The sequence below is a fragment of the Erpetoichthys calabaricus genome, chromosome 7, assembly GCF_900747795.2.
Source record: "Erpetoichthys calabaricus chromosome 7, fErpCal1.3, whole genome shotgun sequence".
Taxonomy (NCBI): Eukaryota; Metazoa; Chordata; class Cladistia; order Polypteriformes; family Polypteridae; genus Erpetoichthys; species Erpetoichthys calabaricus.
The window spans coordinates 86,717,174-86,733,573 of record NC_041400.2 but is presented as its reverse complement, the minus strand read 5'-3'; the positions used below and the strand labels follow the sequence as shown (position 1 = coordinate 86,733,573).

Genomic DNA, 16,400 nt, shown 5'->3' with positions numbered 1-16,400 from the left:
CAGATTACGAGGTATAGGGGGTCTTTCTTTTCGGTCTTCTTTCTTTTACTTTCAGGCTTGGGCTCTGTCTCTACCTTCGTTTTCTGCAACACTAGCAATAACTCTTCCTTTTCTTTCCGTGTTTTGACATCAGCAGCCAGCAGCTCGTTACGCTTCTGCGCCGCTTCCAAGGTCCTATCCTTTATCACCAATTCCCATCTATCAAACATGTCCATTCGATACGGACCTTTGTTACAACATCCTCGTGCATTTCTACATAATATTTTCCTTATTTCTTGTATTTCTGATATGTCCACAGTCCCGTCTATCGGCCATCTGCCACCACTCTGTTTATTCCACTTTTTACATGCTTTCTTAAAGTCTAATCCGGTTTTCTTTTCTATTAATTTTCTAGGTGAACCCCCTTTCGGACCCAATTGAAAGCTTGTGTCCGAGACACTTTCCAAAAATAATCCTTCTAACAGAGACTTTTGATTTCCCAAGGGAGTCTCTTTGACCGGTTTACTATTTTGCTTTCCCATAATGAATGGCACTGGACCACAGTAGAACAATTCAGCCCCCGCGGCATTCTGCTCCCAGTCCTGTCCCACTCTCGGATTAGTACTCAAGTGGTTTTGTGTCCGTTGTTTAGCAGAATCGTACAATATTCAGCGTGGAGTCCGGAATACAAGGTGCGCTCGACACCAATTCCTTCATCAGACGCCTCCTATGTGCCAAACTGCTTGTGTATGTCTCCACCACAGAGCAACCCGTAGAAGCAGGATTATGACCAGACGTTAGGAACAGAAAACTCGTCCACCCACTCAGTGTTTTTCCCCAGACGCTCAATTCATATACTATTCTTTTCTTACTCCCATTCCCCTATTTAATAGAAGTGTGCCACTCACCCCTTTCTATTCCACTTCACAGGGAGTAACTTACTAACGTACCTGTAGTATCTTACACTGTCCCCCGAGGGACCCAAGTATTAGTCTCTATTTTCCAGTTTTACCATCCACTACGTTAGTGATACAGTATTCATTTTCCTTAACTTTCCGTAAACCAGTCAAATCCCTGAGCTACGTCATTCACTCAATCGGACTCCCTCTGTCTACTCACCAAGAAGTTCGTGACCTGCTAGAGAAATCCCAGTTGGTTCGACCCTCGTATTCAGTCAGAGGAGGCCAGGGACTTCTCACGCAGGATACGCCCGAGGCAGGCCAGTCCTAAGTTTTGCCGGAGCTGGTCCTCCCGATCCGGCCGGAATCGGTCCTCTGGACGATCCCGCTCGAGGAGTCACCTGCCCGTCTCTGCCTCACGTCTGGGCGCCAGAAAACTGTGGACGAAGTCGAGACAACAGCAGGCAGACACAAATTCAAATAAGCAGAATTCTTTTTATTTCTTTACACTTGGTTAATAGAGGGTCCTTGCTTTACAGAGCCTAAGTGCAAAAGCCCCCTCATAGGGGATCTTCAAACAGAGATCTTCAAAGAAGCTGTTAGAAAAAAAAATAAGCTCAGTTTCATCCAAAGGTCACAGAACATTCTTACACAATTTGTTGATTACAACGGAAAGCAGAAATTCTAATCTTTTCTTATATTTTTAATTAAGCTTACCAGAAAACTTGTCATACGTTTGGCATCTTAATTGCACGATAACCAGACACTGCTGAGACAAGCTGGGAAGTAGCCAAAAACTGCATTCCACGCTGGCAGCCCTACTCTATGTAAGCACGCTTATTTATCTGTTATAATAATACCTAGCCACACAAAGAACATGCAGATTTTCATACAGAAGCTAGCAATAGATTTTAAATTCCATTCCACACACGCCATTTTAGTAATTTTAGTTTTTTTAAACAGAACAGGAAGTCATAACTGTAATTCCTAAAATGAAAAGTATTACTTGTTCCATAGACCCAGTACCAGCTAAACTAGTAAAAACCTCAATGGATGTTCTAGCAGCATGTGAATTTCCCATCGGGATTAATAAAGTATCTATCTATCTATCTATCTATCTACCCATCCATCCATTCTTAGCGTTACCAAAAGCTCATTATTGAATGCTGCTGTTCCTGTTGAACTAAACCTGTCAGTTATCAGACCATTACTTAAAAAGACAGAGCTAAACTCACATACACTTAAAAATTATAGGCACATTTCAAATTAGCCAAAGTACTTGAAAAAGAAGTTGCTACACAGATTCAGTCTCACCTAACATCACAATTTATTTTCCAAATTCCAATTTGGATTCTGCACAGGTCATAGTACAGAAACGACACTATCACGTGTTGTAAATGACATTCTGATATCATCTGATGAAGGAAATCCCATTGTAATTATATTGTTAGATGTAAGTGCAGCATTTGACACCATTGACCAATCTATTTTATTACCAAGGTCAGCATTATAATCTAAGATGTTTGATAGACTGCAGTCACAAAGTACTGTGAACAATTCTCAGTTAAAATACTATTAAAGATTATACTAATTACTAAATACAGAAATGGTACACAGGTTGCACTGAACCCTGGCCCACTAGGTAGCCTAAATATTTGGCTTTGATTAATTCAAAACATTTCTTTGGGCTAATTCGAAGACCGGCTTCTCCTAATGATCGCAGTACAGCCTGTACCTGCTGAAGGTGTTTTTTCGAAGTGCTGGAATAGATAATTACCTCATACAGGTAGGCAGCACTATATGAGTAATAAGGATGTAGCACTTTATCCACCAGACACTGGAAAATCGCGGGAGCCCCATGTAACCCAAATGGAAAGACACAATACTTCCTGTGTCTGCTAGGGTTGCTAAACACAGTCTTTTCCATTGAGGAATCCGTTAAGGGAATCTGCCAGTACCCCTTTGTCATATCAAGGGGGGTCAAAAATTTGGATTGTCCCAGCCGCTTGAGGAGGTCGTCCCTTGCAGCATCACATATGCGTCGAATTGGGAGACCTGGTTAAGCCAACGAAAGTCATTGCAAAACCTCCAACTTCCATCAAGCTTTCCGACCAATACGATGGGACTGGACCAGAGACTATGACTCTCCTCTGTCGCACCTAGATCCAGCATTTGTTTGATCTCCAGCTCTATTTCTGCTCTTTTTGCTTCGTGGAGTCTGAATAGGCATTCTTGGGCTATCACTCTGGGTTCAGTCACTATGCCATGCGTAATCAGAGATGTTTGTCGTTTTTTTTCCATCCAGTACCTCGGTGATAGACAAGATAACTGCTTCCAGCTCTCGTTGATGATGGGTAGTCAAATTAGGACCAAAGTTAAGGTTTAGTTTTTGTGCCAAGAGTGAATAAGGCTGTATGGATAAGGGATCAGGATCCCTATCCTTCCACGGTTTCAGCAGATTCACATGGTATACTTGCTCGCTCATTCAATGATTTGGTTGTTTTACCAAACAATCGATGACCCCTTTCCACTCCTTAACTTCGTAAGGGCCTTACCAATGTCCCAGTAATTTAGAATGGGAGGTAGGAGCAAGTACCATGACCCTATCTCCCGGGTGCAACTTTTGTAGAGTCGTGCCACGGTCATAGCAACGAACATGGACAGAATAGTTTGGATTTTAGTGAATACATCGTGTAACTGTGCGATATACTCTAATATATTAGTTGAGGGGAGGGCCTCTTCCTCCCAGCCTTTTTTTAGAATATCTAACATTCCCCGGGGTTGTCACCCATATAATATTTCAAATGGTGAGAACCTCATAGAGGCTTGTGGGACTTCCCGATATGCAAAAAGGATGAGGGGGAAGAGCTGATCCCAGTTTCTTCCGTCCTCATTGGCCACTTTGAGAAGCATCTGTTTGAATGACTGATTAAGCCTTTCCACTAAACCATCGGTTTGAGGATGATATGCTGAGGTTTTTAAGTGCTTTATATTTAGTAACTTGGATGTTTCCCTGAATGGCTCTGAGGAAAAGTATGTCCCCTGATCCATAAGGATTTCTTTATGGATACCAGCTCGCAAGAAGACCCCTACCGATTCCCGTGTGATAGCTTTAGTGTCGCTGAATGCAATGGAACAGCTTCAGGATATCAGGTAGCATAATCTAGCCAGGACCATTATATATTTATGTCTACTGGCCGAGGGTTTTAAGAATCCCACTAGTTGACCCCGATACATTCGAATGGTACATCAATAAAGGGTAAGGGAAATAGAGGAGCATGATCCCTCCTAGTAATCTGCCGCAGCTGACATTCCGGATAGGACATGTAAAAGTGGTGGACCTCCTCATTGATTCCCATCCAAAAAAAGTGGAGCTTAATACACTCGAGAGTTTTTTTGGAGCCCAAGTGGGCTCCAAGTAGGTGGGTATGCACCAGATTACAGACTTGTCGCCAGTAAATCCGTGGTATTAGCAACAGGCACCGCACTTCCTCCTTATGTTCAGCTACTCTTGACAAATCTCACAAGGAAGAGGAGTCTGAATCATGTGGTATGGGATGCTAAATCTGAAGCTGCATTTAGTGACTGGATGCTGATGGAGTTGAACACTCCTTCATGATTCTGAGTCGGAAACTGTTGGACTGGGAAACCAGGTATGCAGCCATGGAACGAGAGGCCCTGGCGATTAAATGGGCAATTACACAGCTGAGGTATTACCTCATACACCACGAGTTCATGGTAATGGACCATGCAACTTTATAGTGGATGGCCTTGCACAAGGAGTCTAACCCGCGAGTCACAAGGTGGTTCTTGGACCAACAGCCTTGCAAGTTTTTGGTCATTTACTGCTGGGTTGTCCTGCAAGCCAATGCCAATGCCCTTTCTTGGTGTCACGACCTCTCGGCCAGGTACGCCCAGACCAATGAGTCTGGGCTGAGTGGGGCTGTGTCACACACGTGTGCATAGGAGGCAGCTAGAAGGACCAAAAGAAGGTAATTCCATGCCAGGCCAGGGGGTGGTGAGGTGCAGTAAACCTTCCTCTTTAATCTCTGCAGACCAGACACAGGAAATTCTGCCTGATTCCAACAACGTCACTTCCAGTTCTGCCCCGATGACGTCACTTCTGGTTCCGGCCCTATGAATGTAAACTGCGGTTCCACCCCCAGATGATGTCACTTCCTCCAACCTGTTTTAAAAGCCAGTCATCCTTGTGGTTGAAATTTAACATCTTTTTAAAGAAAGAAACATCCTCTAACAGGAAAATTCAGTAATCTGGCAGGAGAAAAGCTGTTCATTTTATCATTTAATCACTCCTCGGCAAAATGCCTTGGAGGGAGCATTCTTCAAAAGCAGTCTGTTACAGAATGGTCAGAGAAACAAAGGAGAGAGGTTAATTTTATAAACTACTGAATTTACACACAGTGTCAATAAATGCATATAAAATAAAAGTATGTTACCTTTGAGTTGCGCCACCACCCCTGAAATTTCTGTGCATATAACAATTGTCCATTCTCGTTTATAGGACATCTGCTGATTTCTTAGTCATCCTTCAGTACATTTTGTATTTTTCCTAAACCAATTCTTGTATTTCAGTGTACATTTTGTTGTTCACTTGACTTTTATCTGGTTTCTGATATTTATTTATCCTTTATGCTATTTCTTAAAGATGAATGCTACGTTACCCTAAAATTATACTTCCTCATCCTCCATTTGTATTCAGTTCTGTTTTTTGGACTGAACCTGTACACTTCTGTGTCTCCCTCTTTAAGAAACCCACATATTTCTCTTCCCTTTAAGGTAGAAGGAAGCACTTCCAAGTTGAAGTAGATTTTCAGATATGAAGAAGCACAATCCTTGCACCTCCTTCTCTTGAAAGAGGTCTTCAACTTGCAAAATTATGAAAGAGAAAATAGTGAATATCTGGCAATAACATTAGAAGGAGATGAACGCAATATTCTTATTTCATAAAAATGTAACATTTTTTAAGTTGGAAAAACAATTAAATACTAGGCAAGTTTGGCAGTCTCCATGGTGAGTTTTTTTATTATTTTACTTATATTATCAATTGTGAACTATATTTGAAAAGACTAATGTCACATATAGAGAAACATTGTAAGGCACTTTTTTGCATTATCTTAGTCTATAACTCACATTATAATATTAGAATGATCGGTAAATTTATAACTCAAATGCCAAATGGGAAGGGAAGGGAAATGCCTAAGGGAAATGAACAGAGCATACGGTGGGTTCAGAATGTATTCAGACCCCTTCACTTTCCACACATTTTATTGTGGTTTACATTTAATTTTAAATGGATACATTTGTCTGCGGTGGGTTGGCACCCTGCCCAGGATTGGTTCCTGCCTTGTGCCCTGTGTTGGCTGGGATTGGCTCCAGCAGACCCCAGTGACCCTGTGTTCGGATTCAGCGGGTTGGAAAATGGATGGATGGATGGATGGATACATTTGTCATTTGTGGCAAATTTATACTCAGTCTACACTCAATAACCCATAATTAGAAAGTAAAGACATATTTACAAAAAGATTTGCAGATTTATTCACTTTTCTCCATTGTTTAGATGCAATGTCACCAAATGTAGTCAAATATTGTTAATGCAGTGATGTAGTTATGACAACTTCAAATTCATTCCCTGAAACCTGTTTGATTTCTCATATACCACAGAATTCTCTTCACTTTTCATAGAACTTTCCCTTGGAAAACATAATTTGCAAAATACTTGTATTTTATACAAATGATGGCACAGAGTGCAGATTTCACCTGAGATTTGTTTGTTTGCTGTCCTCTCATGATCTTCTCAATCTAGACAAATGTGGTGCAGCTTGTTTACTCTCTGTGAGAATGCACACATACAAACCTGTTGATTTGCAATTCATTGCAATGTCACACATAAAGCGGCATACTAGGTCAGTCACTTCAAATTAAGCACAATGGAAACGCAGGTAGGGGCGTGCAAATGCGAGGTGGAAGAGCTACACGAGGTCATCAAATAATAAGGGCAGCAATTATTGATAATATAATTAATCCTAGGTTGCAACTGAGAGAGGCCTAATCCAATTTGAGATCAGCACTTACCCATTTTCAAGAGGAAAATTGGTAATACTGTGACCACAGAAAAATGAAAAAATTACAGTATAGTCTACTACATACTTCAAATGATGCACACACAGTACATTCCATTTGTGTAATGTTCGACTACCATGAAAAAGTCTGATTTTTGTACACCACAGGATAGAGAGAAGACCATATGCTGGTGGCAGATGGGTAAACTTTTCTGCTTAACAAGAGACTTCTATAGTAAAGACATAAAAGAGAAAATCATTCAAGACAATGATGTCTTTCAAAAATATCAACATTGTAACTTTAACTACTATTGACTGGCTTTTGAAGAGGAATTTGGTAACAGTGCAGCAGCTCTATAAGGTACCATTTGAACAAAACAGAGCCAGGGTGAAAGAGCTGCTGTGTCAGTATGGTATGCAGGTATGCCTGTACTTCATGAAGTGATGTTATATAGTAATAGACTCAATGTATCTACTGCATTAATTTAGTCAGTGTCATTCATTACTGTTTAATCTCCTCAATTCACTGTAGTATTCAGTAAACTGTATGACATTCATGCACTGTGACATTGTTTTACTATATTGAAATGCATTTACTGTAAACCTTCTTCTTCTTTTCCAGAGGATGATGGAAATTGAAGCCAGTGGTATGACTGTGTTTTTGTGGATGAAGCAGGTTTTAACCCTACCAAGAAAAGGAGACATGGTCAAAATTTGATTGGTCACAGAGCTACAACAGAACTCCTAGGATAACAATACGATGTGTATAGCAATAGGACAAGTTATGCTATGGTTTGGGCCTATAATGCAGCTCATCTCCTGGTGTTCTTTAATGGGCTTGCAGAGTGATTAATGGTTGGACAAACAATGAAGGAGCAACAGTTGGAAAACTTCATCATACGGGACAATGTGAAATTCCATCATAGAGCAGTTTAGGAATGGTTACAAGCCCATCCAAGGTGTAACTTCCACCATACTCTCAATTCCTCAATAACAATGAGGAGTTTTTTTTTCAACATGGCATTGGAAGGTTTATGACCAATAATGCTTATTTTAATGACACCCTCACTGATGCCATGGATGCAGCCTGTGATGACATCACTGCCTAGGCATGGCACGATGGATACGTCACACAATGTTTTTTTTATCTAAGGTGTCCAGCAAGGCATGTTATTAGGTGTGATGTAGATGAAAATCTATGGCCAAATGCAAATGAGAGGCAGAATATGGTGTAGGCATAGTAAACATTTCTGCTTATTAAATGTTCTGCTGATTGATTTTTTAGTTGTTTGTATCAAGACTATATGATTGCTTGTGTTAATGTATGATTAGATGTATTCTTTTTGCTGTCTATGGTGAACATTCACTGGAATATTTATCATTTTAGATGCCATTATGTAATTTTATTCACTTGACGAAGAGTTATGTGAATACAATTGTGGATCATGTTCTCAATCATGGCCTTACAATGGCCGTGGTTGGTCAAAGGGTGCAGACGAATATTGGGAGAATAATCGTGTCCTCAGTCATTCAAACATTTTTTAGAGATAACAGATATTTAATCCAACAATGTGCATGGTACAGTACTATAATACTGTATACTTACTGTAATGCTTCATATTATAGTATTACACTTGCATTTTACAGTAAATATACTTAATTTTCTGGTATTTGTTACGAATACAAACACTACATATACTGTAACACAAACAAGCACAAAAATTTGTTGAGAAGACATGGCCCAGGTGACCCAAGGTGGCATGGGAGTAGACTCTAAACCAGACAAGGAAGGTTTAGGTGGGTCATGGTCACAAGCCATAGGATGAAGAGTTCAAACTGTCCAGAGGGCATGAACACCAGAATTGGAAGCGTCAAACCATTTTCAACTTCTTGTGGAACTGAAATGTGTCTTTGAAGATTCTGAGGTAGTAGGGAGGCACGAGAAGCCCCAGTGGGGCACCTCAAACCCAGTGCCCAGAAAGAGAAAGGTAGTGATAGTTGGGTACTCAGTCATTAGGGGGTTGAAGTTCAGCTTTGCTTCCAGGTGCACAGGTAAGAGACATCCCTAGAATGGTTGAAAGGCCCTTGGCCAGTTGTCATTATCCATATTGGAATAAATTACATGCATAAGGGTAGTCTGTCAGTTCTGCAATCCAGATGTAAAGAGGTGTCAAGCTGAAAAGCAGAACTGAGAAGGTAGTCTTCTCCAAAGTGCTGCTTGTGTTATGTGCCAGTTTAGGTATAACTGAGAAGATTAGAATGCTTAATGCATGGCTCAAATCTTGGTGTATGTTAGAAGGGTATAGGTTTATGGAACAATGGGAATCCTTTTGGAAGAGACAGGACCTGTTCTGCTGCAAAGGGATATATCTGAACTGGAGAAGCACCAATGTGTTGGTGTGTTGGGGTGGCACATGAGTAGGTTAGTTGAGGATTGTTTAAACTAGGGAATGGGGGAGCAGGGAGGTTAAGACAGGCCAGGTTTAGAACTGTATATGAAGGAATAAACAATAGTGGAAAAATAAAAATGCATAGTAACGTAAATTCTAACAAAGTTTAAATGTAAAAATAAAATAAGTAGCATATTAAAATATCTTTCCTTAATGCTAGAAGTATCAAAAATAAAACAAGTGAGTTGGACTTGTATGTAGCTAAGCATAATTATAATATTATAGCAATACTGGAAACCTGGCTAAATAAAAAAGATAGGGATGAGTATAACAGAGTGATACACATTTCTAGGAAGGATAGACAGAATGAAATTTAAACTTAAATCCTCTTCAATTGGACAATGAGCACCATCTTAGTGAGGACATCTGGCTTTGTCTGGAAAGCATTAGAGAAAGAGACCTTATTTTAGTGTCTTATAGACTGCCCAATGTAGACAGTAATTTCAATGCACATCTTTTTAGAAATATTATATAGGTAAATCTACAGAGGATATTATACTCATGGGGAACTTTACCTACCAGAATTGTAAATGGGCTAAACCCTGAAAATAGAGGAACACAAGGGTAGGATTTTTTAGAACTAATCAGTGACTGCTTTTTTAACACAGTTTGTTAAAACACCAATGTGGGGGAACCCCATTTAGATTTATAACCCCAAATGAGAAAAACCTGGGACAGTATGAAATTTAAAAAAAAAAGCGATTCCTAAATTTACTTTGATTTTTATTTTGTTGCAGACAGTATGAACACAAGATATTTCATATTTTGTCTGGTCAACTGCATTTCATTTGTTAACATACATCAATTCCTGCATTTCAAAAAAATTTGGGTCGCGGCAAATTAGGGCTAGTAATGAGATAAAATAATTAAGTAAAGATGTGATTTCAAACAGGTGATGTCAATAGGTGATTGTAATCATTATTGGTAAAAAACAGTATCCACAAAAGGCTCAGTCTGCTTTGAGGAGCAAAGATGGGCATGGCAAGAACAGGAGTTTTATTGAACAGCCAGCATGTGTTCAGATGAGGGAGGTCATGTTTTATGAACAAGCTGGAATTGTATGAGGAAGCAAAAAAAAATGTGCCACATGAAAGGTTGGGCATCAAACTAAAAGAAGTGGGAGTTCAGGGTGTTGTCTGTAAATGAATGAAAAATTGGCTTAGACACAGGAAGCAGAGGGTGATGGTGTGAGGAACCTTATCAGAAATGGCTGAGGTTAAGAGTGGTGTTCCCCAGGGATCAGTGCTTGGACCACTGCTATTTTAATATTTATATAAATGATTTGATAGGAATACAAGTAACAAGCTGGTTACATTTGTAGGTGATACCAAGATAGGTGGATTGACAGATAATCTACAATCTGTTGAATCATTACAGACCTGGGGCCTCATGCATAACGCCGTGCGAAGAATTCACACTAAAACATGGCGTACGGACAAAAGTGGAAATGTTCATATGCACAAAAAAATCCAGATGCATAAATGTGTGTGTTCGCTCCATAAATCCCATTCAGCGTGAAAGTAACGCACATGCACACTCCTGCTGCCACTCCCCAAACTCCTCCCAGAATTACATCTCTTTGAATATATAAATCAATATAAATAGTCCTTAAGCTCAGCGTTCTGTGAAATGTCAATAGCAAAAGCATGGGGGGAATATAGAAGAATTTCAGCGAATACCAAGTGGAGGCAAAGAAAAATTTATTATTTGTTGGTTTAAACAGTGGTATAAACAACAAAAGGAAGTTTATCGAGTGACATAGCGTGTCAGAGAAACTCGAAAGCTCAAGTTCATAAAGTTGCACAGTGCCTAAAATAAAAAAAGAAGTTGTCAGATATCAAAGTCGCCATGAAAAGGCGAGTTGTAGCCCACCATCTGAGTGCCATATGAAAGCTTATTAGGGTACAGAGAAAAGAAAAAAAAATAGGGACACAGTGGGGAAAAAAGCCCGAAATCTCAACTTTATTCTCGAAATTTCCAGTTTAATCATGTAGTTTATTTTGTCATTAAAGTAGAACATCATAAACTTCATCTTAAAATGATTTAATTTACTAGTTTCTCAAATCCCATCGTAACTAAAGTAGCACGTTAAATGCTTTGTTTTGCATGTGTTCTTCTATGTGCTCTAAGTATGTGAATCACTATGTGCTTCTTAAACGGGCTTTCTCTTTCTCTGACAGGACACAGAATCCATTACATTCATGATATTACAGCTCTCTGAATAATTTAAATACTGAGATGAATACTTGATATCATTTTCATGACGACAGGAATTAAAGCATGTATTAAACATGGGAACACGGTGGCGCAGTCCAGAGATTGTGCACAACCTTTGATGAAATAATTTATTGCAGCAGTACTGTCTCTTTCAAACGTACTATTCCCCCAATTCTTGTCCTTCCTTTTCTTTCTCCAAATACCCAATCGCCACACAATCAGCTCTGTAATTGACGTTAAGCCATCTGTAAGCTGAGAATACCAATTCTTCAAAACTTTTAAGGAACATAGAATAATTAAACATGTACTATGAAGATATTTCAATCTATCTATCCATCCAGCGCGACTCAGGAACAATCCATGAACAGAGCTCCAGCTCCTTGCTAGCGCTGCGACACCGTGTCTTCACATGTTTAATTATTAACAATATAGATTATTTAAATGATATTAAATACACAATATTGGAATACACAATAGGAGGTATGAAAATCAAAAGTACACCTTATTAGATGGATTTAAGAGTCATAGTGGACTCAACTCTATCAGCTTGCAGCGTTTAGAAGCCATAAAGAAGGCTAACTGAATTTTAGATTATATGGCATGATGTGTAGAGTACAAGTCTAAGGAGGCTATGTTCAGCCTTTATACCACAATGGTGAGGCCTCATCTGGAGTACTTTGTGCAGTTTTGGTCTTCAGGCTACAAAAAGGACATAGCAGTGCTGGAAAAAGTCCAGAGAAGAGTGACTAGTCTGAATCCAGGGCTACAGGGGACGAATTATGAGGAAAAATGAAAGAGCCGAGCCTTTTCATTTTAAACAAAAGAAGATTAAGAGGAAACATGACTTAAGTGTTTATGGGACAGGAATTATTATGTTGGATTGAGTTCATCAAGAACAGGGGGACATAGTTGAAGTTTTTCTTTGCATAGAGAACCATAGACACTTGGAATAAGCTACCAAGCAGTGTGGTAGGCAGTATTATGTCAGTAACTTTCAAAACTAGACTGTTATTCTAGAAGAACTAAGAGGATTGGACTGGTGAGCTTTGTTGGGTGGAATGGCCTGTTCTCATCTAGATAGTTCTGGTGTTATAATACGCAGTGTATACACACAGTAACATGTATTTTTAAATGTTACTCAATCTTGTATCCACGTAGAACTGGAAGACTACTTCACAAGGGTGGCAGAGGGCCCCTTTTCATAGCTCAATAGGAGGAGACTTTTTGCACCATTGCCATAGCAAATAATGCCATTAATCCAATGGATGGCCACTATAGAAAACAATAATGTATTTTAAATCATCCAGTTTGTTAGCATCTCAACTATTCAAAGGATAAGCAAAAGACACCAGATGTGTATGAAACAGTTGTACTTTACAATTTGAAAGGAATCATAAGAGAGTGAAGAAACTAAGACAACAGTATGTATAGGTAAAACATCTGTGTGCATATAATAAATGTATTTACAGTAAACAGTGCCACACTGTAAGTATGACCTGTACAAATTTGCTATACCTGCAGAACATAAAACATGCAATATTTATACATTTGAGCTAACCGTATCTTGTCTATAATGGTAATACCTGTAGTTCATTTTTTTTTCTGGGATATAATATTCAATGGAACTGGAAGTAAGTGAACCACCTCACAGCATATACCTGGATGAGGCTGTCTTCAACATGGCTAAAGGCAGAAAATGTGGTTGAAATGTCATCTGCCACAGAGCTACTGTTACTGTGCCAGGACAACAGGGAGGAAACATTAATATTTGTGCTTCTATTTCAGGACGTGGTGTGCTACCTTGTATTCCCATTTTAGGGCTATACAACACACAGCGTCTCCTCACCTTTGCACACACCCTCTGTAGGGATCTCATCTCTGATGATGAGAAAGGTTTGATTCAAGATGATTCAACATACTATGTGGTAATTTGTGAGGTTCCATTACTCAAACACCATCATGCAGTGGTTTGTGACCCACTACAGTTTGCTGATGTAGTTCCACCTACCCTAAAGTGACAATTTTAGTCATGTGATGTAATGCTAGCATTGTAAAAAATAAAATAATGAAACAAATCAACACTAATAAAAAAGCTCCTAATAAATTCTCCTTAATCAAAACCACAAATAAGTCAAAATACATGTATTAAAAAACATTTTAACTTGACAGTATCAGTCTGTGAGAACGTGTTTCTGAAGTATTTTATAAGGTCCCTTGCAAAAGTGGGGAGAAGTTCTGCATTAGACACTGGTTGGTTTAGAGTACCAAAACAATATTAACTTGAGGTTGCAAAAAAGTGTCAGCACACCCTAGCATTTAATGACCCCATCACTGATGATCTCCGGACATGCTGGAGTGTAATGGGCTGGAATATGTTTCCCCTCTGCATTGTAACAGAGTAAAGGCAATTAGAAGCACTGCAGCTTAATGCACCCTTCACTCACTACATGCCTAAATACTTAGTCTTGGGCAACCCGATCAGCAAGCTTGCATTAGAGATAGTATAGAGGAGTCTAAAACATGCTGTACATTCCTAACAGGTGCTGGAATAGATAATATCATTAGGCCAACACCACCTGTAGTGCTGTCTAACTCAGAGTAGTCTGTCCACCAGTTTGTCTGAGGCCCTGTGTAAAGGGTAGAATGTGGTGATTACATTGAACTTTGGGGGTGCTAAACATGGCCTTTTCTTTCCCTGAGTTGATCAGAGGGATCTGCAAATAACCCTTTCTCATGTCAAGAGTGTACAGGAACTAGGAACCTTGGAGTTCCAAGAGGTCACCCACATAAGCATGGGAGATGCATTAAAACAAATTGAGCAGATGAGAGTCATTCCAAAAGTTCAACTCCTATCAGGTTTGGGAACAAAACAATAGGGCTACACCAGGGACTAAAGCTCTTCTCAATGACCCCTAAGTCTAGTGTTTGCTTGATTTCATCTATGCGTTTCTCACCTCAGGAGGTGATATGGCTTCTCCCTGATTATGACCCTTGGTTGAGCGATTATATATAAAAAAAAGACGTTAGATATATTCAAATAAAAACAGGCACTTTAAATTTTATAAACTAAGAAGAATTATTTAACATAGAGTTTTAAATAAATGAATAATGGTGAAGGGCGGCACGGTGGCGCAGTGGGTAGCGCTGCTGCCTCGCAGTTGGGAGACCTGGGGACCTGGGTTCGATTCCCGGGTCCTCCCTGCGTGGAGTTTGCATGTTCTCCCCGTGTCTGCGTGGGTTTCCTCCGGGCGCTCCGGTTTCCTCCCACAATCCAAAGACATGCAGGTTAGGTGGATTGGCGATTCTAAATTGGCCCTAGTGTGTGCTTGGTGTGTGGGTGTGTTTGTGTGTGTCCTGCGGTGGGTTGGCACCCTGCCCGGGATTGGTTCCCTGCCTTGTGCCCTGTGTTGGCTGGGATTGGCTCCAGCAGACCCCCGTGACCCTGTTTGGATTCAGCGGGTTGGAAAATGGATGGATGGATGGATGAATAATGGTGAATGGTACATAAAAGTTCATTAGATTAGATTAACTTTATTAATCCCATGGGGAATTTCAAATGCATACAGCATCACAAACATAAAAATGACAATGCAGAATCACAGGACAGGTAATACATTTGATCATTCTATCGATTGATTGATAAATAAATAAATAAATAAATAGACAAACATAAATATGTAGAACTAAACTGAGTATATGGGTGGAAGCATTAAGTTGCTTGATAGCAGTGGGCAGAAAAGACCCCAGAGGTACTTCTCAGCACACTGGTGGAATGAGCCTGTTGCTAAAAGTGCTCTAAGAAAGTACCTCCTGGATAGGATGGAGGGAATTTTTCATGATGTCATCCAATTTTGCCTCCATCCTCTTTTCCACAACAGCTCCAAGTGTGTCCAGGGTTTGCCCTGTGACAGTGTGGACTTTTTTTGATAAGTTTGTCTAGGCCAGTGTTTCCCAATCTCTGTCCTGTGGCCCCCCTGTGGCTGCAGATTTTTGTTCCAACCAGCTTCTGTTTTTAATTGGACTCCTGGGCTAATTAAGTGATGTGTTATTTCCCAAGTTCTGTGTTTTGGGAACAATATAGAAATTAAAAAACTAAGTTTGGTAAAATTATATATTATTTTTATATATATCTATAATAATAAAAGGCAAAGTCCTCACTGACTGACTGACTCACTCACTCACTGACCGACTCATCACTAATTCTCCAACTTCCCGTGTAGGTGGAAGGCTGAAATTTGGCAGGCTCATTCCTTACAGCTTACTTACAAAAGTTAGGCAGGTTTCATTTCGAAATTCAAAGCATAATGGTCATAACTGGAACATATTTTTTGTCCATACACTGTAATGGAGGAGGCGGAGTCACGTATCGCGTCATCACACCTCCTACGTAATCACGTGAACTAAAAACAAGGAAGAGATTTACAGCACGAGTCACATGCGGGAACGAAGGTAAATGACGTTAATTTTTGACTGTCTTTTAATACTGTGTAAGCATACATATTAACACATGTGCAATTAAACGTGTGCATTTACGGGGTGATTTCTCAGGCTTAAAAGCTCACCTTTTATCAAACGCGGGAACAAAGGTAACTGACGTTGTTCACTGTCTTTTAATACTGTGTAACCATACATATTAACACATGTCCAATTAAACGTGTGCATTTACGCGGTGATTTCTCAGGCTTAAAAGGTCGCCTTTTACTAAAAAGGTAAATGCAAAACTATTTTCAATCATTCTATGATCTGCTTCTCACAACTGAAGGCACCGTGGCTGA

General features: G+C 39.8%; 1 protein-coding gene across 1 annotated transcript in view; it reads left to right on the top strand.

The window, feature by feature from the left end:
- The first annotated feature begins 4,156 nt into the window (after positions 1-4,156).
- Positions 4,157-16,400, top strand: part of LOC127528738 (protein ZBED8-like) — a 46,538-nt gene continuing 34,294 nt past the window's right edge. The window contains exon 1 of the mRNA XM_051929453.1: positions 4,157-4,296. Within this exon, the coding sequence (XP_051785413.1) occupies positions 4,157-4,296 (140 nt within the window). The remainder of the gene's footprint in view (positions 4,297-16,400) is intronic.